This window comes from Lethenteron reissneri, chromosome 43 (genome assembly GCF_015708825.2).
Source record: "Lethenteron reissneri isolate LAM-NWPU_2019-01 chromosome 43, ASM1570882v1, whole genome shotgun sequence".
Lineage (NCBI taxonomy): Eukaryota > Metazoa > Chordata > Hyperoartia > Petromyzontiformes > Petromyzontidae > Lethenteron > Lethenteron reissneri.
Genome location: NC_083821.1, coordinates 1,409,327 through 1,433,081, shown reverse-complemented (window position 1 = coordinate 1,433,081; position 23,755 = coordinate 1,409,327). Strand labels below are relative to the sequence as shown.

The window sequence follows — 23,755 nt, the reverse complement described above, 5'->3', positions numbered from 1 at the left end:
GATATTCCCCTTTTGTTTATCTCCCCTGCATCACCACGACCTCTCACACCCCATCTCCTACCCCCATCTTCAGCCTAATTTACATGAGCGCATGCGGTAAATAATAACAATAATAACAACAGTAACATAAATGGAGGCAGCGTGACAATATGTGACGCGCTGTGTGGGATTACTGGGTCGGACGAGAAGAGTGACCTGCAGGCATCAGTGGCTGCAGACTTGCCATCTGTGTCACCCTTTCTCCCTCCCTCCCTCCCTCTCCACCACCACTCCCTTTCTCTCTCTCTCTCTCGCTCTTCATCACTCCCTCTCTCTCTCCCCAGCTCAATCAGCCAAGCACAGCCCCACCAGCTGGTCTTGTCTGCCACCAGCGATAATGAGCTCAGATATTTTTGCCCCATCGCCACGGGCCGTGTGATTGCTTTCAGCGTAACCGCGATCCGTTCAGCGCAGTCTGCGTAACGTAAATAATAATCGCGAGGATGCTGCCGCAGGGGCGGCGGCGGTGGCGGCGGCGTCGTGGTCAGCAATTCACACGCGGGACTTGCGACCCAGCGGTCTCAGGGTCGATTCCATCACCGCCGGCGTGGCAGTTGAAACGGCGGGGCAGGTTTTGTCGAATCCTGGACTGGCTTAGGTCCATCCAGTCGCGTGAATGAGGTTCAGGGCAGCGAGTCGATCGGCAGGTCGCACGTGGGCGAGTTAAAGTGTCGGTTACGACCCCACCTCTTCCAAGACGGTCCCGCCAGTGTGGAAGAGTAAGCCAAAGTACGCTCTTTAGCGGAGGCCCTTCAGGCGTGGCACGGCGCGAGACATTTCAGGGCTAAATGCGGCGACGATCAATGTCTTTGCATCCTCGCCAGTTCTATTCTTAGCTGCTCCTAGTCCGTGACTCAGTCACCGATTACTTTGAGGAGCGATCAAAGCGGATGACGCATCTCGCGCCTTCACGATGAAAAAAAAGTTTCAATAGCCACACTTACGCGCGGTTTTACATTATTTCGTTTTATCCGGGCTTTGTCTCCTCTGCTCCCCCCCCCTCCATCCCCCCTCCCCGATTATCCTGGATAGTGCAGACGATTAGTACCGAATCGGAGAGAGGAAAATAAACTCATGGGGATTAGTCCTGCAGCTAAGCCACGGTTTTGATTGAAAGCTTTCGTGACTGCAGGGATTCATATTTTTGGTTCTTTCGGTAAAATCACGTAGAAGGGGAATAATAAAATAATATAAATATAAAATAATATAAATCTGTGGATTTCACACCTGGTGATAATTGCTTGTGTTGTAGTCAAAACGTCGTGAGAATTTTGTATTGTTTTATATTTATATTATTTTATTATTTCCCTTCTACGTGACTTTACCGAAAGAACCAAGAATATAAGCCACGGTTATTTTGCCAAAACTCGACGTGGAGACAGTTGGCTTGACTTGGCCGCTCATACTAAATCGCTACACTAATAATCACCGCCTCCCACTGGATTTGGATGTTCGGCCTCATTTATGGGTGACGCCTTCTTCTTCGTAAGCGCAGCTAGACTCTCGTTAACCTAATTAGCCAAGCGTCCCGATGTGGCAGCAACCGTCACGAACGTGCTGAGAGGCCTTGCTGGATAAAATAATCGTTTTTTTTAATTTAACACGTAGGCTTTCACGACCAATATTATTCATAATCAACGTTTTTGGGTTTAGATCGCGTTATTTATAAATGTGTCGTAACCCTCCACCACCCGACACGGCCATTCTGGCGAATTGCCTGATGATGCTGGATGCCATTACCAGCGAAACGTCGTACTCAAATTGTAAATGTTGTGGTTTCACACTTCAACACACCGGTGGGGTAAAGCAGTGAACTATTTGTCTTTTGTCAACGTGACACTTTTTTACTGATTGGCCGTGTCGGGTGGTGGAGGGTTACGACACATTTATAAATAACGCGATCTAAACCCAAAAACGTTGATTATGAGTTTTTTAATTGTTATAGGTGGGTGATAATTTACAGCCTGTGATTCAAATCACCTGTAACGCACCCAAATATCGTCAGATCTTAGATGCTAAGCAGGTTTCAGCCTGGATAGCGCTTGGATCGGTGACCACCGTGCATGCCAGGTTGCCATAGGTGCCTGCAGGGTGAGCAACATGGTGGGCAGTAGACGGAAATGTAGCATAATGTGATGTTGTACTGTGCTCCTATGGTCCCGCTTTTACCAACCCACTCTGGCCAGTGATGTGAAATCTGGTCAAACGAGTCCCATGACTGGCATGTCTCAGGCATTTATTGATCGGGCCGTGTCGTGGGTGCGTGCGTTGTGTGTACTCATGCGTGCGTGTATGCATAGGCGTGTACATACATGTGTATCTGTATGTACGCGCTAGCCTGTGTGCAACGAATATCTGAACCAATCCTGGACCTCCCCTAGGTCGACTCAAACTTGAGTACCAGGCACAGTGTATAAGAATCAGCTACTGGCGAGACAAAGGCGGCCGAGCATGGTGCCGGCCACCCCCCCTTGTGTGCTTTGCCGGCTTTGATGGGCGCTCGCTCACAGAACTTTCCCAATACGCCGTTAAAGGCGTGTGTGTTTGTGCGTGTGGTTGTGTTCGTGTGCACCCTTGGCTGCCCTCGCCCATCAGGTGGCGGGAGGATGGCTGGACGTGTGAAGTTGGGGAGATCGTTTGAGGCTTTGCTGTCTCTCCGGGAGGAGAACGCAGCTGTGATGTTTGCTCGCAAGCATTTCCATCGCAAAGCCAAATCCCCGGCCGCTCGTGACCTCTCCACCACTCACGCCCGACCGCAAAGAATCTCTCTCTCTCATTGCTCAGAAGGATTTTTTTTTATCAACTCTTTCCAACGAGGGTTGGCTGCCTTTAACGGTGGCCATTTGCGACACGGGGACACGGTAACGCTCACGATCCAGTACGGACCAGGCTTGAGCACAAAATCGTGTTGCCATCGGACACTTGGAGAGAATATTTGCTTCAGCATCCCAGCGTGGAGGGCCGAGCCACTGGCCAAGCCGCGTCGTCTCGTCGGGGCCTACGCAGGCTGCTGCAGCACCAAACAGCAAATTCCAGCAAAAGCAACGGTGACGCTTTGTGGAAAGAGACCGGAGGTGGAGGACGACTGAAAAAAACGATTGACGAATGGAGTGGAGGAGGCACTGGGGTGGAGAGGTATGACATGGAAGCACATACGATGAGCACGGTTGGCTACTTATGGTGCGAAAGAAGTTCAACACATATATATACATCTGCAGCGGATAGGACATGATGATGATGATGATGCTTGCCAAGCGTAGAGGACTGCTGCTGCTACTGGGAGTTCGTGGACCCAGCGGCCTCAATAAAGGAGCTGCATGGGCGGAGGAAGGTGAAGAGGCCGAGGGGAAATATTTTATTTTTTCGCCACCCAAGAAGCCGTGATTGAGAAGCCAGAATCCGCGTGCCTCTCTAGCGAGGCCTGGGGACGCCGCGAGCTACGCTGATCGACGTCGCTTGTCGTCCAGGAGATGTCACCGTCGTAGAGGGCTGGCAGACGACGCAGCGCACACGGCCCCCCACCCCCCGGTACCACCCTGAGACTCATTGGTAAAGAGGCACCGCCCCCCCACCCACCCACCCACCACGGATGCCCTGGGAATGGTCGGTGCTGCCCTGGCTGCCCTGGCTCCCCTGGCTGCCCTGGCTCTCCCTGGGACCCGTTGGTGCTGGGCCCATTTGCTTGGTCCCAGGCTCTGTCTCCCGTTTCTCTGCCCTGACCCCTCTTCCACCTCCCTTCTACCCCAATGTAGTTCTACGCCTTTGTAGAGTGACCTTACATGCACTTGCATTTCAATGGTGATACTATCCTGGTTAAAGCTCTGAGGCAGCGGTGGAAATTCCACATTTCTCTGGTCGGTATGAGTCTGTCCGTGGGATTATGTGATGTTGGCTTCTCCACAGAGTGGTCTTAATGTTACGCACCCAGGAGGGAGGGATGATGGGCTGGGTTGACCCCCCAACCGAGGTTTGAACTCTTGACCTCATTTGCGAGCCGCTCGCTCTCCAGCTGTGCCACTCGACCAAGCTGCTTCAGACACTATTATCAATGGAAATCGCTGCTGTACGGTGCAGCTATTGCACCGCTGATTGCCCATACATGAACACAGGTTTGCCTGTTAAGCGGCAGCCGTGAGTGTAGCCAGGGTGATCCGTTGATGACATCGAATCATCGACTAAAAAAATTACTCAGCAGCCCCTTAAAAATGATGGCCATCCAGACATCTTGCCTCCCGTGGCAGGAATCCCCTACAAGCCGCACCCAACCAGACCTGGGTGATGATGATGATGCCGGCGATGTCGCCAAGCCCCGCCACCCGTCACCTCCCATCCAGCGGCACACGTGGGAACGGAGGCGAGACTCTTCGCGTTATCCGATTGGTCGAGTAATGGAATCGATAATCGATCGAGTAATCTGATTTGTTTACGAAGTAATGGGCAGAGTAATCTTTTTTACCCAAGCAATCGGATTACATCCCAGCTCTCGCTGCGAGCGAAGGAGTCGAAGCGGCAACGTTGGTGCCCCCGCAGCCGACCCGGGTCGCTTGAGCGTCCAGCAATCCGCATGAACCACGCAGGCGAGCTTGTCATTGAATGCAGTTTATTTCAAACGACTCTCATCGGCCTAGACTCGGATCCTCGCGACACCAACAGCATGTAGACTTCACGCATCAAACTACCCTGTCATGTTAGCAGCTCGTCATCACGGAGCAGCGTGGCGTGCCCGTGCGGTGACACCAGCGGTGACACAGACGGTGACACAGACGGTGACACTGGCGGAGACACTGGCGGTGACACTGGCGGAGACACAGGCAGTGACACTGGCAGGCAGCAACGAAGCGGGGCTCCTGGAACTGTCCCAAACCTCGGCGTTGTTGGCGTCCGTCGTGTGTGAGTGTTTGCGCGCGCGCACGTAATTGATGTGCGTGTAACGATTCATCGCCATACTATGTTGTAGGCAGCAGAGCGCAGTGCTGCAAAATCAGTTGTGATATACTGTGTTCCTTCATCTACGCCCCCTCTCCATGCCTTCACCAATCCGCACTGAGCAGCGTGGTGAAGTATGGTCATTTAGCCCCCCACGACCCGCACGGCGTAGCCAGCGCTCACGTGGCCAAACACCGGCGAAGCACAGCAGTCGTCCATCCAAGGGCTGTTCAGGCTTCAAGCCTCCTTAACTTCCGTCATCCGATGAGATCAGGTGCATTATGGGTGGCTGGATCGTGGGATGAATGTCATTAAGATAAATGAAACAAATCGTAAACTATTCTCACACGTGGAAAAAAAAACTAACTAATAATTTTAATCGATGAGCTGTTACATGCTACGTTGTGTTGTGCGAGGGGTAAGTCAGAACGTGCTCGTGGTATATTAGATTACGCGCTTTCACGCCCGTTACTCTCGTTTGTTCAATGCTGTGACCCTTCATACGAATGCTCGTTCTCTATTATGTTTAATCAATACAGACGCGGCTTCTAAATCATTCCTGTCGGAGTGGTGCGACCGTCTATTTGTAGAATGTCATATCAGTCGCCCCAAAACATTTGCTCTCACGTTCCCTGTAAATTTGCCCAAACTATATACACACAGACACACGCGCGCAGACGGCCAAACACATATATACGATTGTGGGCAGTGGTGGTGCTGGTCGATTGGAGGGCCCCCCTTGGTCGATTGGAGGGCCCCCACCCCCCCTCCCTTTCACTTCATAAACTCGTAGCGAGATGACAGAAGAGATATACACAAGAGATGTCGTCAGATAAGACAAATGTAGACAGAAATAGAGGTGGCGTGAGATGAGAGAAGAGAGATACACGAGTGAGATTATTTGGCTTTATGTTCATTATCGTGTTACGTTCATTAGGATTTGACTTTGAGCTGATGTTTTCGTGCTCCCATATTTTTTCATGAACATGAAGGGGGGGACGACGACCCCCCTTGAGCTACTTGGGGTCTGAATCTGGTACCTGCCGTTGCTTCTGCCCAGCGGCCATCGCCCGCCCGCTCGCTCGCCGGCCTCCGAGCACTTTCCTGCAACCCGTTGGGTTCCTTCGATATGCGGATCGTTTATTTTCATCAGCGGTAAATGCCAGGGCCGCAGTTTGCGGTTAGCGAGGACGTTCAACAAACGAGGGCATCGCGTACGATGGATGTGTGGGAATGCCCAAAGAATTATTAGTTGCTGCTCCTGCCACTGCGCTGCGCTTGTGTCCACACTTGGGGGGGGGGTGGGGTGAGGAACGACTTCTGCTCTTTCGCTGCAAAGGTACCCAGAGCGCACGATGCAGGCAGTGCCATTCACGCGTTGCGGTGCCGTGTTCACTTTGCCCCATTGATAATTTTGTACGCGCTTGTTTTCGGTTCACCCTTGCGACATTTCAGATTTTCTTTCCTGCGCTAACTGTGGCTGTAGTCTGTGACCAAATTTCACTCGGGAGTTTGCCCGATCTCGCCAGATCTTCGGAGGCTACACAGAGTCGAGAGCCTGGACATCGCTGGGTTGAGCCATCACCACCGGCAATGCACCGGCACGGCTGCCGTGGGGTTTGCAGTCGGCTGCGTGCTGGGCAGTCGAGGGCAGTGCGGCAAAATCCTCGTCTTGTACTTCCGTGTTTATCAGACGGCTTCTACGATATGGTCGTTCACGGCATTATCGCGCTCACGACACACAAAGCGCTCGCCACCAATGAACCGCAACACCTCGCTGATCTCGTCAAGGAGCATAAACATCATCCCGCGAACCCCCCCCCCCCCCCAGGTTATCCTCGCAGCAGCGGCTTTTGGCTGGCCATCGAACAACAGACGGTCGCCGCATCGCGCGCTGTCAGATGCGCTTCTGGGGCCGTCTGGAAAGCTCTTCCTTCCGATATTTCGAAGCCACTGGGAGCTACTCACTTTTACGTAACCTAGATTGAAACGTAATTTCTTTACAACTACTTTGTGTGTTTAATTTGTCGTCCTTCCCCCGCACCTCCGATTAGCACGGTTGGCTTACGTATGGTGCGAAAGAAGTTCAGCAGACGTACGTGGCACCGAATCACGTGACTCCTCCTGCTCTGCGCGCAGTGTACGCACGGGGGTGGGGGGGGGGGCAACGCGAGGGTGCACGCGTCAAGGGCGCAGCGCTTAATCTGCCACCCCCATCGTGATCGTTCGAGGCCATCGTCATCCAACACGTGTCCCTGTGTGCATTGTTGAATATCTTCATGTAATTTCCTGCGGTGTGTGTGCGAGCGTGTGCGCGCGTGTGGATTATCGCTCCCCTCATGGTGTGTTTAGCACCGATGTGACACCCCAATTAATTGGGAAATCTTGAACATCATCTCCTTGAATGAAATTAAAAACTGCGCTGGGTTTTGGGGCACAGATGTGGCATGGCTTTCACGTCTCTGTTAGCCACGATGCGTGCTTTGAAATTGCTTGGAATGACATTGAGAGACAGAAGAACCTCCGATTCGCGCGGTTGGTTACGTACGGTGTGAAAGAAGTTCTACACACATACAACACATGGACTAAAAAACATACGCAGGTTAACGACGAAAACCACACTCTAAAGAAAAGTGTGTTTGGGCATGAACCGTGGCTAATGGGATGCTAATGGCCCCACACTAGCGAAGGAGTGGAAGCCAAGTAACGGGACGTGTTTGATGGGATGTAGCGATGAGTTCAGCTCGTGCGCGGAGGTGCGAGGCGGATCGTTACATCGTGAGAGATGGCAACGACTTTGGGAGGCCTTTGTCTAGCAGTTGATTGATCATGAATGATGATGATGATGGTGGTGGTGATGTGAGCTGAACGTGCCCTGTAGTTACAGATGGTGTTCAAATAAAAAAAAGCACAACTGAGATCTTCTTGGTTCTTTTGGTAAAGTCACGTAGAAGGGAAATAATAAAATAATAAAAATAAAACATTATAAAATAATTCTCACGACGTTTCGGCCACAACGCAAGTAGCCATCCTCAGGTGGAGACCAGGTCTGTCGGGAGCTGTCTCCCCGACAGACCTGGTCTTCACCTGAGGACGGCTGAAACGTCGTGAGAATTATTTTATTATGTTTTATTTTTATAATTTTATTATTTCCCTTCTACGTGACTTTACCGAAAGAACCAAGAAGATGAATCCCTGCAGTCAAGAAAGCTTTAAATCGAAACACAACTGAGATGTCGGATAGCTCTTGCCGCGAGTGACCCCGTGTGCCCTGCTGGTGGACGTCAGAATCTGCGCTCGTGTCACGCGGTACAGCAGTTGGCGATGCCTCTGTAGTCCGTTCTCCTAAAACGCGGTCGTTGTTGCGTTCCCGAAGAACACCGCGTTATGGAAAATCGCGTTCTAATAAATAATACTGAACATGGGGGTCAAGCACCAGTCCGCGATAACGCGTGAGACGCGTGCGCAGGCTGGACAAAGACCGAGGCGCGTGGGGAGCATCTGGAAGCATCCAGCAGCATCCCAGTGCCTCGTGCGATGTTGCTACGCAGAGGCAGGCGTACGACCGATAATTCCTACTCGCGCGACGCAGTCCCGTTCTCTCGATCGCGTTATATCCAATTGGCATCGGCGTTATAAAAAAAAAACGCGTTTTCGAATACATTCATCCAAAAACACGCGGCGTTCCTGGGGAACAGACTGCACCGCATGGCGGCGCACGTTTTATTTTGCTACGCTGCTTGGGGTGTTTCGGCACCTGCCTCTCTACAGCGTTGGTTGGGAATATGTGGATCTCTGAGATGGTTTTGATCGCGGTGTCTGCTATCTTGACTGCTGCTACAAACACTGGCAGATCGGTGGTGGAGGGGGGAGATGGGGGCAATGACAACTTCCCCCCCCCCATCTCCCCTAGAGACCCCAATTATTGATATTTTGTTGATATTCACCAGATAAAATATTTTGCCCCCCCGCTCACTGAGAAGTGTATCGATGTAGGTCTGCATCTAGCTACAACACACGGGGGGGGGGGGGGGGGGGGGGGGATCTACGTCACGGCAATCACTCGGTGTTCCTTTGAGCTCTCTCTGGCAGGAACTCAATTTGGTATTTTCACATCCAGCGCCTGGAGCCGGGGTTCGAGAATTTGATTCGCCCTGAATTTCCAAGCAATTGCGGACGACGCTGGTGGCACAGCATCTCCAGAATTTAGAATTCACCCGGAAGGAGCTTGATGCGTCTCTATGTGTACGTAACGTCTGTGCATTTATGTGTGCATTTGTAAGTGCATATGCTTGCATGTGTGTATTTGTCGTGTAGTGGTTAGCGCGCCGCGCTACGAACCCGGCGACCCCAGTTTGATTTTTGTCTCACGGCCAACACCAGTGACGCTTGTCTGAACCGGTTCTGGGTCTCCCCTAGGTCGACTTAGCATCAAATTAATACCTGGTATAATGTGTAAACATCGCCATTGAGGACACACGTGTGGTGCTGGCCACCCAGCCTCTCGTGTGCCATCCTGGCCTTCATAGGTGCTCGCGAACGGCACTTGCCCCAATAGTCTGTAAAGGCTTTCTAGAGGATCTTCGTCTTTGTGCGCTTGGACGTGTGTGTGGCTGCATGCGTGTGCCTGTGCACTCGCGTGCCGGGAAAGAATTCCCGTCTCTTGTATTTCACAACGTCGTTTGGACGTATATCCGGGCGTCCGGTGCTCGAACACCGCCCTCTCTCCCCACCACCTCTCGGTCAGAGCTGATTCTTTATTCAAATTTACGAGCGGCTCGCGAGGCTGCGTGGGAATTCCCATTCGTAGGCTGAGACGGCACCATCAATCACCAGCCCGGCGGTCGGGACGTACGGGCTCAGTAGCGCCTGCGTGCAATGGTACCCGTTGAGTGCTAAAGTGTTACGCTGTGTTCCCTCCGCGCCCTCAGACCGATTGGCTATCCCAGGACTAATTCGTTATCCTTCCGCCTACCTGCCAAAATACATGATAAATTACTTTCCTTGATCTGAAAGTGTCGACGCAATAAACGTAGCGAACGTTGGGCCAACGTTGAATTGTGGTTTGGAACCGTTGGGCCAAAGTTGAGTTAAGTTGGCATTGCGGTTGTAACTGTTCAGCCAACGTTGGATCGCGGTAGGAACTGTTGGGCCAACGTTGATACTCGGGGCTTAGTTTCAGACGGGTTTGTCCAGATCGGCGACCCTAGAAAATATGTCAGTATCCGGCACACCACATCCAGTGTACCTCTCGCTGTTGCTGTGACTACGGGTCACGTGACTATTTCAGTCTACCAGCAACCTGGAAAAAAGTTAAAATGAAGCCCTGGTCATACTTAAATATATTTATATATATAGGACGTGTTGCTTGTGAGTTGGTGCATATACTAATAATTAATCTCTGAAGATGATGATAATATATATGGCATTATGGTGCATGAGATTGTTAAAAAAATAAGACTAACACTTGTGTGTGATCTGCATCTCTTAGGGCGTATTTACAAAATTGCCGTAGGTACAGAATTTGCCAAGCAATGCTTTGAAAACAAGGTGAACGGAAATACTGCTGTGAGGCATGCACGCATTGTACATTTGTGTTATTCCTGCATTATAAATGAATACTGTTTTTCTTATTTTAAATATATATCTGTACGCAACGGGAGTCTGCTGAAAAGCGACGCTTAATTCTCTCTGTAAACTTTGCTCTTTTAGGCAGGGCCGCCCGGGGTTGGAGCCTGGGGTTGGAGGCCCGGGGGCAGAATAATGCCACGTGGGGCCTCATTGTTCATGAGCGACTAAAGCAGGCCCGCTGTGGGGGCCTCTTTTTGTGCGAGGCCTGGGGGCAAATTGCCCCCCCTCCACCCCCTCCTCCCTTTTTTTCCCCCTTCACCACTCTGGGCAGCTCTGCTTTTAGGTGACCTGGCGGTTGTCAAAAGTCAGGGAACTTACGGTCAAAAGCAGAAACTGATTTTGGTGGCGTTTTTTTTGGCACCATTCGTTCAGACGTGAACGCTCGCCCGCTCGCTGTGAGTCAATGCAGGGCCTTGGGGCCGTTGACCTGTTCGGTCTGCTCGACCTCATCCCATCGACGCTGAATCTCCCCATGCTGAATTATGCCCCCCCCCCGCGCTCAATTCTGATAATAAATTAATTGGTTAATTGGCCGTGCTGACGGAAGAGATTGCATGCGGCCATCGCGTAACAAGCGGTTCGTTTTGCCCTCCCTCGTGCGATTGACAAAAATTAACATCTAAACATTTGTTTTCAAGGACGTTCTCTGGCTTAGTGGCTCGTGAAGTACAGTAGCGTGGCGAAAGAAGAAAAACTCGGAGCGCGTGCCGGGCGTCCCGAGTCACCGTCGCACTTTTTAAGACGCATAAAAAATTTCTTTTTAAATGAAATTAATAGCGTCCGTGACACTGAATTGATGTGCAGCGTAAGATATGTGATCTCGAACGAGGGCGACTACAGAGCTCCCTCGAGTGGAGACCCATCCACCAGCAGTGATGTGAGCAAGCAATTGCAGGGTTGCACCTCTACAGGATCACCTGGTGTTTGAGACGACACTGACCGCCACTGTCTACAACCTGAATGTGTTGGTCAATTTGAACCGGAATAGCGGAGTCAGAGTGACCGGGCCTACGTCTTCTGGCAACACTTGTGTTGACGTGGTCACATCGAGTACATTGCGACGATCTCCCTGGAAATGAGAGGCGTAACGATTCACTCTCTAAATGCCGATTCCATGGCGCGTCACCATGAGGTCATCTTTTTTATATATTGCGGTGGTTGTGGCGGACGCTTATTAACTGCAGAGGTCACGTGAACCCATTACATACCACGTGTACCAATTGGAAAATAGTCAACTCTCGTGCGATGCCGTCCACATGTCGTGAGCGTAAGAATTATTGTAAATCGAGGTGGCTGACTGGCTTCAGAGGTCGGAGAGCTGAGCCCCGCACTGCCGAGGACCTGGGTTCGAATCGAGGTTTCAGCCACCCGTGATAAAAGCGGATTCTCAGATTAGTGAGTTGATATTCTCAGCTCGGTCACCAATGACCGCGCAAAACTTTTCATTTGAATCTACATTGAATTTGGCTACATTCAAACACTGAACACTAAAACAATTGCTTTGGCTGTTATGCAAAGAAAATTACTCTCATATTCAGAGTGGAAGCTCTGATGTTCGCTTCCGTGGGCTTTTCTCTTGCACTGCCCAACGAGAAATCTGAATGGATACTTCATCTCATTACATGAGTGTGATAGCTCAATCGCGATGCAAATGAGAATCGCTTTCTATTGATGATATCGTGAGCTAAGGATATCAATTGTCGAATAGATGCACCGTTACGCCTCCCGCGGAGTCCCTGGGCCAGATCATGTTTGCTGTTCGTAACACCACGGAGTAAACATTTCTTCCGTAATCGGTTTGACCGGCAGAACAGCACAAAACCTCGCCAACGTCACTCGTAAGCACGGCAAATCCCCAAAACCGAAGCCAATGTGAATTTATCTTTAAAAAAAAAAACTTGCTGACAGTAACTCCCAACGGCCGTGCACTCAAATAGATTGTTTACACAGACAATGTTCTGGACGCATTTGCGGTGGACGAACGGACGGACGGACGCGGCGGACAGACCCGGCAAACCTGAGGAGAATTCCTGATCGCGATCGAAAACGGAGTCTGAGCTGGGGCCGTGCTCCGAGTGGTTGCCATGGCGCCGCCACGTTGCCCCGCGGTGTCGGAGCTGCCTCCGGTGGGTGACGGCTCCCTTGCCCGGCGTAACCCATCTTCCTACGGCCGCGGCTGCTGTGAGTCACGGCGCCGCCTATTCCGGGCAACCGGCGACCCGGTAACACAAATATTCGGTGAGAAATGAAGCCCCCCCCCGCCTGTGATCCAGCGTAGCAGCGTGGCGAGGGTGCGGTTCTGGCGGGATGTGGAGCGGCGTGGCACGGACGCGTCACGCGGCGTGCCGTGGGGTGGCAGTGCCGCAAGTCTCGGCGCGAGGCCCCGCGAGTTCGGAGACGCTGAAGCACCCGCTGCGCGCTGGCGGCGGCGGCGGCAATGCTGCGGCGTGGCGCCACGTCTAGTCGAGCGACAGCAGCGGCTGCATGTTCTCCTCCTCGCCGTCGGCGCTGCGCTTCAGCACGCCCGGCTCCACGGCCGACTGCGATCTGGGACAGGGCGGGGGGGGGGGGGGGGCGACGCGCGCCGGCGCGGTGAGAACCGTGGCCTCTGCCACTCAAGGCTCGGAGTGCTAACAGGGAAAGGACCTCGAAGGTCGGAGTTTCAGAACGGTGAGCCGATACTGCTAAGACCCCTGGGTTCAAATCCAGGTTTCGACCGCTTGCGATTAAACCGGATCCTCGAGTCTCGTGAGCTTGTGGTCTCTGCCCAGTCCCCAATCATCCAGGCACGAAAATCCCATGACATTACACTTTTTATGCCCCAAATGTGGCTGTATTTTCAGCTTTGGAGAACTGAATATCGGTTTGAATGTCACGTGATGCACATTATTCTCATGCGGCAGAGCACGTGGCAAAGTGTTGTCCTCTACTGTGTGGGGCCAGAGGTCACATGATGCGATCTCAGGGGTAGCTCTGTGACATCTCCCAGAAGCACAATCGGAGTAAACTTGGGGGGAGAATTACAAAAAACAAACCAAGGGGATGAGACCTGCAATGTGAAAAGGCACGAACAATCACGAGTGCTGTTGTCCGCGTTGCACCTGCGAGCATTGTTATTCGTGCGTCATTAGCGTCCCGTGTCGTTGCCCCCCCCCCCACCCCACCCCACCTGCGGATGTTGTTGCGGGGGGACCCGTCGAGGCCCCCCTCCCCGTCTCCCAGCGCCCCCGTCACGGGGCCCCCCATCCTCTCGGAAGCGCGCCTCCCGTCGAAGAAGCCGCCACCCCCGCCGCCGTGCCGCCCCTCCGTGTCGTCGTCGTAGTCGGGGCCCAGCAGTGTGCGCGCCCACGTGCCCATGTCGTAGGGGGGCAGCAGCCCCCCGAACTCCGAGGGCAGCATCTCGGGGTGCAGCAGCTGGTGCAGGCTCGTCAGGTTGTTGCCGTGGAGGAATATCTGCTCGGGAGGCGGACGGTGGGAGAGGGCGTTGATGTGTGTACGCACGCTGAACTTCCTTCGCACCGCACGTAGCCAACCGTGCTAATCGGAGGTGCGGGGAAGGGCAAAACACCAATCACAAAAAGTACTTCTCAAGAAATGAGTTTTTCCACTGGCGTTGTGAGTTACTTCCACTTAGCGACCACAGATGATCTCTGGGAGGGACACCACTGGAACGGCAGGATAATGCGTGTAGCTAGGACAGCTACCGAAGACGGAGGACACGCCAATTGTCTCTCTGTCGCTCGCTCACCGGCGATCAGTCACTTCCGTATCACTCTTTTATTGCTACAACCATGGTTTCTGTTCTGGTGAATTTCACTCAATTGATTCCAATTCTATCAGACACTCACTGTTTCGTCTCATCCTACCCTGTTTTCACTCACCACACTGCAGGTCACAACAACACACCCACCCACTCACCCACTCACCACACTGCAGGTCACAACAACACACTCACCCACTCACTGCACTGCAGGTCACCCACTCACCTCACTGCAGGTCACCCACTCACCCACTCAGCCACCCACCCACTCACCCACCCACTCACTCACCCACCCACCCACTCACCCACCCACCCACGCACACACTCAGCCACCCACCCACTCACCCACTCAGCCACCCACTCACTCACCCACCCACCCACTCACCCACCCACCCACTCACTTACACACCCACTCACCCACCCACCCACTCACCCACTCACACACCCACTCACCCACCCACCCACTCACCCACCCACCCACTCACCCACCCACCCACACACTCACCCACCCACTCACACACCCACTCACCCACCCACCCACTCACCCACTCACACACTCAGCCACCCACCCACCCACACACCCACTCACCCACTCACCCACCCACCCACTCACCCACCCACTCACCCACCCACCCACCCACACACCCACTCACCCACCCACTCACCCACCCACCCACTCACTCACACACCCACTCACTCACCCACCCACGCACCCACCCACCCACTCACCAACCCACCCACTCACTTCGCTTTCTGCTACTTCCCTCGCACTGCTCCACTTTGTAATTCCCTCCTCCCACCATAGTCTCTTTCACCCCCAAGCTATTATAATAATAATAACCTTGCTCAATTCAGGAAACGCGCTGTTTGTTACTGGCCACTTGACGTGTTGGGCCTGCACTCAGCCACTGTGATCGGACGGACAAGTGGCCGTGGGCAGGACACGGCGGATCCAGTGGAAGGAACGCCTCCAAGGACGCCAGATCGCGGAGATGGACTCATGAAATCAGCTCCAGTGCAGGAGCTAGGTGGATTGTTGCATCGCTGCAGCCTGCGAGAGATGGTAATGGGATTCGGGAGGCCTTCATCCGCCAGCGGATTGGTCATGGATGATGATGGTTATGGTGATGGTGGGAGGAGATGGACACATTCCTTGGTTGTTCAATGGGGTGTGGAGGGAAATAACTCGGCTGATAAATGTTAATGCCTGTGGCCTGTCAACAGGCCAATGCGCGCATCTCCTTCATTCATGGAAATTTGTGGCCATGCAACTGAAACTGAGGAGCATCCAGTAAAGCACTGCAGTCTGCGCTCCGTCGGTGCAGGGATAGTAAATCTACACCAACTCTCTCCCGAAGCCCTCTCGTGGCTAGCAGAGATTGACATTTATTTCCCGAACATATTGCTGCCGTACGCAAGAACAGAATAGCACACTTCTAACCACACCGCCCAGAATGCACCCGGCCTTGTCAGATCGGAGAAGCTAAGCAGCCTCGAGACTGTATAACTTGCTCGAATGGGTGAGACGGCCATGGAAAAAAGAAAATCCAAATTGAGTGAAATCTCACAAAATAGCCGTAACAACGCGAGTGATGCGGGACGGAGCAGGTCACGAGGCCAGCGTCGCGCAAGATGAGACCGCGCCGGTGACGCGCCGGTGACGCACGGGCGGCAGTCGCGCTCCGCGGGGGGGGGGGGGGCTCACCCGCTTCCTTGTCTTGTCCTTGAGGAACGGGCGGATCATGGTGTAGAGGGCGTGGATGTACCACGGCTGGTTCACAAAGTGCACGCCGCCGAACCGCGCGGGGAAGCTGTCCTGCGGACACGCGGGCACACGAACGATAAACGTTCCACCACTCACAAAGCGCGCGCCGCTTTTCCAGTGTCACGTCCCGAGCCGAGTCTGGGTGGCATGGGCTCGTGTACGCGTGGTTTTTTTCCACTGGCGATTTGCCGTGCCGAGCCAGAGCCAAGCCGCAGTGCGCTCTCCAGTTTGGGGCGAAGCGGGGCTTGCTTGCGAGCGGTTGGGTGAGTGTACGGTCGGGTGGGTGAGTTTCTATTTTGTTTCACGAGGTGAAAACTCAAGAAACCAGGATGAGCTTTATTTGATAGGGCGAGTGTTTGGTTAGATGGGTGGGTATATGATTGTGTCGGTGGATAATTAAATGGATGATTTCGTGAGTGGGCAGTGGGTCCGTCGGTGTATACGTTGGTGGGTATGTGGGTAAAGGGTGGCTAAGTAATTGGGATGGTGGATGGGTAATTCAGTATGTGGCCATATTGGTGGGTCAGTGAGCGAGCGGGCGGGCGGGTGAGTCGGTGGGTAAGTGGGTGGATGAGTGGAAGGGCTGGCGTGTGCGGCGGCACTGTGGAGCTTGAGTAAGGCACTCGGGCTGCGCCGGTGAAAGTGACGGGCGTCGCTCACTGCGCGTGTCCTACATCAGCGCCGCGGCGGCTCCTAATGAATTGCTCCGGGGCGTGGGGACCACTCGGCTCGTTTGGCGAGAACGCGTGGCGAGAGTGGAGCACGGGCGGGCGACCAAAGCGTCCCTCCCTCCCTCCCTCGCTGCCTCTCTTCCCCATCCTCCACCCTCCTCATCCTCCCAAACGATTGACGCTGCTTGAGGTGTGTGGGCAGTTCGGCGTGCGGTTCAGTGAGTGGTTGGGTGCGTCGGTGAGTTGGTTGGTAAGTGCATCGGCGATTTTGTCAGGTAGTTGGGTGTGCTGCTGGGTGACATGGTGGGTGGTTGGGTGAGGTGGTGGGTGGTTGGGTGAGGTGGTGGGTGGTTGGGTGAGATGGTGGGTGGTTGGGTGAGGTGGTGGGTGGTTGGGTGAGGTGGTGGGTGGTTGGGTGAGATGGTGGGTGGTTGGGTGTGCTGCTGGGTGAGATGGTGGGTGGTAGGGTGAGATGGTGGGTGTTTGAGTGCTTCTGGGTGTGTGATTGATTTGATTCGGTAGGTTGAGTCGGTGTGCTGTGGTTGCACATTCTGGTGGTTGCTTTGGTGTGCTCATGGATTTGTGGTTTTGTGTTTTGGCGGAGAATAGAACTGGCTAGGTGGGTGAGCATCCTCGGAGTTGAGAGGATGAGTGGGGTGGTCAACGCAATGGCCGGTGGGTAGGATCACAAAATAATTCGACTTCGCAGGAGGTGGCAGAGGTCCCATTTGCTCAATTACCGATGCGTCTGCCCCGTGTTCTTGTCGGCCGGCGGTGGCGATCGCCGCTCACGCTGGGATGGAGTGCCGTGATGTTGCGTTCAGGTTGGGGCAGCTTCCATTGGCGTCTCAATTACCTCAACAAGACCTCCCGCTGCCACGACGATGATGATGATGTGCATCATGATGGTTATATGCTAGTGGCCCCGTAATCAGCATTTATTTTCACCACAACGCGTGCCGCAGTTATCGTGAGAACCTCTGCGTGTGCACGTTTACCAACACGGCCCAATACAAAACTGCCTCATTCATCCAGCAGTGGATTGACCATGGCTGACGAAAATGAAAATTCATTTGAGGCCGAGTTTACCTAATGGGGTGGGGGGGGTGGAGACACGCTCAGATACCACGAGCCGCTGGCGGTGTGCGCCATGTGCGAGGAAGCAGCGTGCCGGTTGAAGCGAGGGTGACACCACGGCACTGCACCACCGCTCCCAGCACACCCTGACCCGCAAGAGGGAGGTTTTGACAGCGCCACACTCTGTGCGTGGCTGCAGCAGCTGCAGCAGCGGCCTTATTGTGATTTCGGTCATACCTCCCCCACCCACCTCAAAGGTCGTGACCCCCCCTCCCCTCCCACCACCTCTTCCCCTCTCCCGCCCCGCCCCCCACGTAACCACTCCAGTCAGTGACGCAGTGGACGGAGCTGGCGAATGAGCGCCGATCGCAAACGGAATTAGTCGGGACACGTGCTGCCTGTCGAGCGATATTGGTGTGGAAGGCCCGGCAGGGGTTGTTAATTGACTGAAACGTGGACGCATGTCGTCTGTATGCTTGTACAGGGTGCTTCGAAACAATGTTAACGCTTCTGAGAATGTGCAACAATAACACAGGAAATGTGCCTCCTCCGGGCTCTTGAGACGATTCCATGCACGCGTTGACAATGACGGCGCACAAGTGGAGACATTTTGAAGCTGTTTCACCTGAAGACGATGGCTTGTGTTGCTATAGAAACGTCGTGATCGATTAGCTATTTTTCTATCTACGTGACTTTACTGAAAGAACCAAATAGTATTTTAAGCTATTGGCATGTGTTTGTTATCATGTTAAGTGTATTCACCGTTCTTTTTTTTACATTAAAAAACGATAGTCCCATAGAAGTGTTCAAACATTTTTAAAGCACCCGATACACCTTAACACTGTACGCATGACGCTCCACAACAACGATTTATGATAATTGGTTCTTTACCCTTCTATCTGGCAACAAAACTGACACCTGTTTTGTTGCCAGATAGAAGGGTAAAGAACCAATTATCATATTTTTACTGGCAAATGAGGTCCCCATAGTGAACGATTTATGAGTTTGTGTTGAACAGGGCTGCATCGTTTAGATGGCGTGCTGTTGCCACTAACATGGCAACCCGGCAGCATTGAATCGAACGCGACTAGCTTGGCTTTTCTGATGATAGCCGGGTCAACGCCGGTCCAGAATTTGCTTAAACAAAAGCTGCTGCTGCATATCATTGGTCTGGTAAAGCCAATGGGCCAAAAGGACTACACAATATATTTTATTTATATGGCGACCACAGAAGGGAGGACTGTTTATATCTATGCTAATGGCTCTTCCACTGCGTGCCCTTCTCCTCCTCCTCCCTTCACTCCCACCAACCCACTCTCACTCCATCTCCATGACAACAGTGGCGATGTGTGGCCGTGAGTAACGATCAGAATTTTTAATTTGCCTCTCGCGAGAGGATCTGCTGCCTCTGCTGCTGCCCACCAATCACCGCCGCGATCGGAGGCGGATCAAAGTGGACGCCGAGATGAATGGGACGGAACGGTCTTCCTCCTCTTGTTGTAAACAACAACAACAACAAGTAGCAGCTTGCCGAATCAATTACAAGGGATGTCCCAGCGTATAATTGTGGGTTTGTGTGTGTGTTTTATATTGCGCTGGCCGCTTAGAAACGCGCGTGTCATTTGTAAAAAAAAACCCAACAATTACGCGCTCCACAATACAATAAACAATACATGACCGTGAAGAATGCAGTTGGCAATCATTGCGTCTTGATTGCAAACTGAAGTAAATTGAGTCAGGGCGAGCGATTGATCAGCCCTGGGTTGGTTAAGTAGATTGTCGGGTGGGTGTCTGGGTGGATGAATGCATTGGTGGATGGGAGGGTGGGGGAGGTGCTTTACGAGTGAGTGTTTTTTGGGTGAATGAGTGAGTGTTTTTTGGGTGAGTTTGGGTTGGTAAGTGAGTGTTTATTGGGTGAATGGATGTGTGTTTTTTGGGTGAGTTTGGGTTGGTAAGTGAGTGTTTTTTGGGTGAATGAGTGAGTGTTTTTTGGGTGAGTTTGGGTTGGTAAGTGAGTGTTTTTTGGGTGAATGGGTGAGTGTTTTGGGTGAATGGGTGAGTGTTTTTTGGGTGAATGGATGAGTGTTTTTTGGGTGAGTTTGGGTTGGTGAGTGTTTTTTGGGTGAATGAGTGAGTGTTTTTTGGGTGAGTTTGGGTTGGTAAGTGAGTGTTTTTTGGGTGAATGGGTGAGTGTTTTGGGTGAATGGGTGAGTGTTTTTTGGGTGAATGGGTGAGTGTTTTTTGGGTGAGTTTGGGTTGGTAAGTGAGTGTTTTTTGGGTCAATGGGTGAGTGTTTTTTGGGAGAATGGGTGAGTGTTTTGGGGTTAATGGGTGAGTGTTTTTTGGGTGGGTGAGTAATTAATAATTTATTTTGCGTCAGATCGCTGCGTGGCAATGTGTGTCGTACACCGCTCAACCTGACACAGCTGAATAAACAAAGTCGTCACGTGAACAGATGCATCAATCCACAATACTTCACAATTGTACATATGGATTTGCACTCCGGCATACCAGTGTGGTGAAACAACAATACATTTAAACATTTGGTAATGTGCCTGTATTCATTGTTTTAGCTGTGTCGGGTGGAGGAGAGTGTATGACACATTCACATTTTACTCACGCGGCCAGCTGACCTAAACAGCAATCATGAATCATATCATTAGTCGCGAAGTTCAAGTGTTAAGGGTGGGTCAGTGTTCGGTTTTGGATATTTGAGTTGGTGGGTGAGCGTGTGGCGTGTGGGCGAGTTGGTGAGTGGGTGCGCAAGAGGTGGTGTGGTCGTGAGTGCACGGCTAACATCAGTGGCGAGTGATAACTGAACCTGTTCTCTCTGGATCTCTCCCAACGGTCAATTCAGTAATGAATTAGTTGTTGTTGTAATTATAGTGCAGAATGTAAATGGAACAGTGTGGTTGGCACAGATCACTGGTGCAAGGATTAAAATGGGACCGCCTGTCCAATTTCGCCCTCGCTTGGCCGCCCAATCCCTCTGGTCCGTGGGCCCCAGTGCAGTTGCACCGCCTACACACCGACTCGATTGCTATGCCACTCACTGCGCAGTACGTGTCTCTGCGCGCCTTGAAACTGCGAACACTTGAAATGGAAATATTTGAAGACGCCGTTGCTGAGTCGTACTGACAAATTCAAAACAAATTCCCACAACAACAACAAAAAACATCGGCAATGTTCCTTCGTTTGTACGTTCATAGCCAATCCAGTGGCCAACTGCGTTCAACACTCGTGCAGTAATTACATGCGTAATTAAAATAATCTTTAACAGCACCACAAGTGCGCTGTTTGTGGTTGCGTAATTGGCGACGGCGCTAATGCGTGTTTGCCGTCTTCACGGCCACAAACTCACGCAGCAGCACAACAGAGCAGGGCACAGTCAAAGCCACACGGCGTTCGTAATATTTCCCCAACTCTATTTCCCGATCGTGCTGTCGGCATCATGTCACGAGACGAGGGTCTCTCGGAGTGCAGTGCAACCCTCTGTGTTTGTGTGTGTTAACAGTTTGGTGACCGAGCTGAGACCATGATCCCACTTGCGATTGAGAACCAACTTCAATCACCGGCGGCTAAAAACCTGGACTCGAACCCAGGCTCTCGACGGGTGCCAGCTCCGCGCTCTGACCTTTGAGCGACCTCGACGGCGACCTCAAAACAAATTTGTCCTCGGTCAGTCGCCTCTGGCGGAAGAGCCTCCCACATGGCGAGAGCAGATGGTCGTCGCGAGATTCGGGATTTAGAATCCTCGTGTGACTGCCGGGCCGTCGCGTTCAGAGAGCCCGCGCTGTCGCAGATCTCCCCTCGCAGATCTCCCCTCGCAGATCTCCCCTCGCAGATCTCCCATCGCAGATCTCCCATCGCAGATCTCCCATCGCAGATCTCCCCTCCCAGATCTCCCATCGCAGATCTCCCATCGCAGATCTCCCCTCGTGCCGCGTGAATCGTCGTCGCGAGGATTACGGTCGGGCTGCGGGCGGTGACGGCGCCGGGGTTCGGGTGGGAGGGGGATGTCCTGGGCACTGCTCCACCACGCGGAGCCCGATCTCCATTAACTCTCCGCCCCGATCCCACGCGGGTGAATAGGCCGAGCTCGGATTTACATTGGGAAATGAGAGATGTTAAGCTTAATTGGAAAATGTATTAAATCATTGCACTTCCCTCGACCCTGTAGCAAGGCGGATTCCTCCATGTCCTCGTTGAAATGAAAGATTAAAAGACTATGTTGGGAAGAAGGGCCGTTATCAAAAACAGTAGCTGAGGTTATTCGTCACTATTATCATCGGAGGCCACGATAATTTCACTGGCGGATGAAAGTCTCCCCAAGCCGCGTCGCCGTCTCTCCAAGCCGCGTCGCGACGCGGCTCCCTGTCCAGCAGCTGCACAAGAGCCGACTGCTCGGCATTCACTCCTGAGGCCGCCATTCAGTTGCCATTATCTAGCACCCGCCGAGAGTCACGGTCCTTAATTAGCGCTGCCTTAAAGTAGACGCAATATACACAGGGTGGGCCCAACAGTCAGGGCACAAAGGGTGATTTGAAAGATATTATTTTAACAAATGTTCAAATTGATCTCCATTAACATCAATCCATGCGTTCTCTTTTGAAATTAACTGAGGAATTTTGTTTAAACATCACACAGTGTCATCTTTGAACATTCATCAATTGTTTTTGCCTCAGTTCGTTCGGGGTTACTGGTCGAGTTTTGCCAACGATGAAATTGTGGTGACCCCCACAGAAATAATAAAAATAGATATTAATAATAATATAATAGATGAACGATATAAACTGAAAGAATAAACAAATGAACATTTTTGTTAATGCTAGTGGTAAAATACATGAAATTACCAAGTGTATAATAGGCGGCGTTGGTGGCAATGTCCCTTCTCGGAGAGATTTCCGTCTCCCTAGGGCAGCGTTACTGACGGACGTGTCGAGATTGTCATTCGTGCCTGTCCACCACTGCCAGTGGAGCAGTCTCACGAAGTGCTCTACCGTACGTGCCAATTTCGGGACAGACGTTGTGTTTGTGTGGAAGCAGCAGCAGCATCGCGAACAAAAGAGAGAAGCGGTAAAACGGTTAACGGCCTGGAGGACATGAGCAGCTTGTCCCGTGAGACCAGGCCAAGGCGCAGAGCCAACGCCGACACCATCTGATGTGGAAAGGTCGGCTGCGGAAAAAGGAAACCACCCACGACCGCCTCCTCCCCGACGCCCCGAGCCATGTGACATCTGCTCAATGGCAGCAGAAGCACGGGTTTCCGATGAATGACGGTCAATTAATTCAATTTGACGGCAGGTTTAATCGGAAAGGTGCGCCTAACGGCTAGGGTTTGCATCGCCAGGGAGCTCCAAAAGCGGAGCTTCAAAGTCGTTTCGCAGAGCTCGAGACGCTAAATAAGAGCTCTGTGCTTTCAGGGGTTGAACTCTCCCTTGAATTGGAGTGGCTCAAAATACGACTTCAATTTGCCACCCGATTCACCATTTTGGGCCCTGTGATGTTCCACTTGGGTTTGCCACCTCTGAAGTAGAAAGACATCGTGGAAAGAATATATCACGATACCAGAAGAGGAGCGGGTGGCGGAAACTATGGACGTGCAATTATCTTGAGCGCCATTAGGCGACGGACAAGGAGGGCGAATCTTAATGTCCCCAGTAAAGACTTGCAGATCTGATAATTTTCGATTTAAAGCTTTCGTGACTGCAGGGATTCATCTTCTTGGTTCTTTCGGTAAAGTCACGTGACTTTACCGAAAGAACCAAGAAGATGGATCTGATAATTGTTTTTTTACCCTTCTATCTGGCAACAAAACTGACACCTTTTTTTGTACAAGGAGTCATGTTTGCATAGACCACAATACCTGCAGCCATAATGCAAACA

General features: G+C 52.3%; 2 protein-coding genes across 3 annotated transcripts in view; one reads left to right on the top strand and one right to left on the bottom strand.

Moving 5' to 3' along the window:
• Window positions 1-7,104, top strand: part of LOC133353231 (uncharacterized) — a 49,438-nt gene extending 42,334 nt beyond the window's left edge. The window contains exon 23 of the mRNA XM_061569315.1: window positions 2,635-7,104. Within this exon, the coding sequence (XP_061425299.1) occupies window positions 2,635-2,661 (27 nt within the window). The 3' untranslated portion in view covers window positions 2,662-7,104. The remainder of the gene's footprint in view (window positions 1-2,634) is intronic.
• A 1,015-nt stretch (window positions 7,105-8,119) lies between these two features.
• LOC133353244 (clavesin-2-like) overlaps window positions 8,120-23,755 on the bottom strand; it is a 34,295-nt gene continuing 18,659 nt past the window's right edge. For both annotated transcript variants that reach the window (XM_061569329.1, XM_061569330.1), the window contains exons 4-6: window positions 16,062-16,172; window positions 13,766-14,049; window positions 8,120-13,143 (exon numbers count right to left, since the gene is read on the bottom strand). In XM_061569329.1, the coding sequence (XP_061425313.1) occupies window positions 13,056-13,143; window positions 13,766-14,049; window positions 16,062-16,172 (483 nt within the window). In that variant the 3' untranslated portion in view covers window positions 8,120-13,055. The remainder of the gene's footprint in view (window positions 13,144-13,765; window positions 14,050-16,061; window positions 16,173-23,755) is intronic.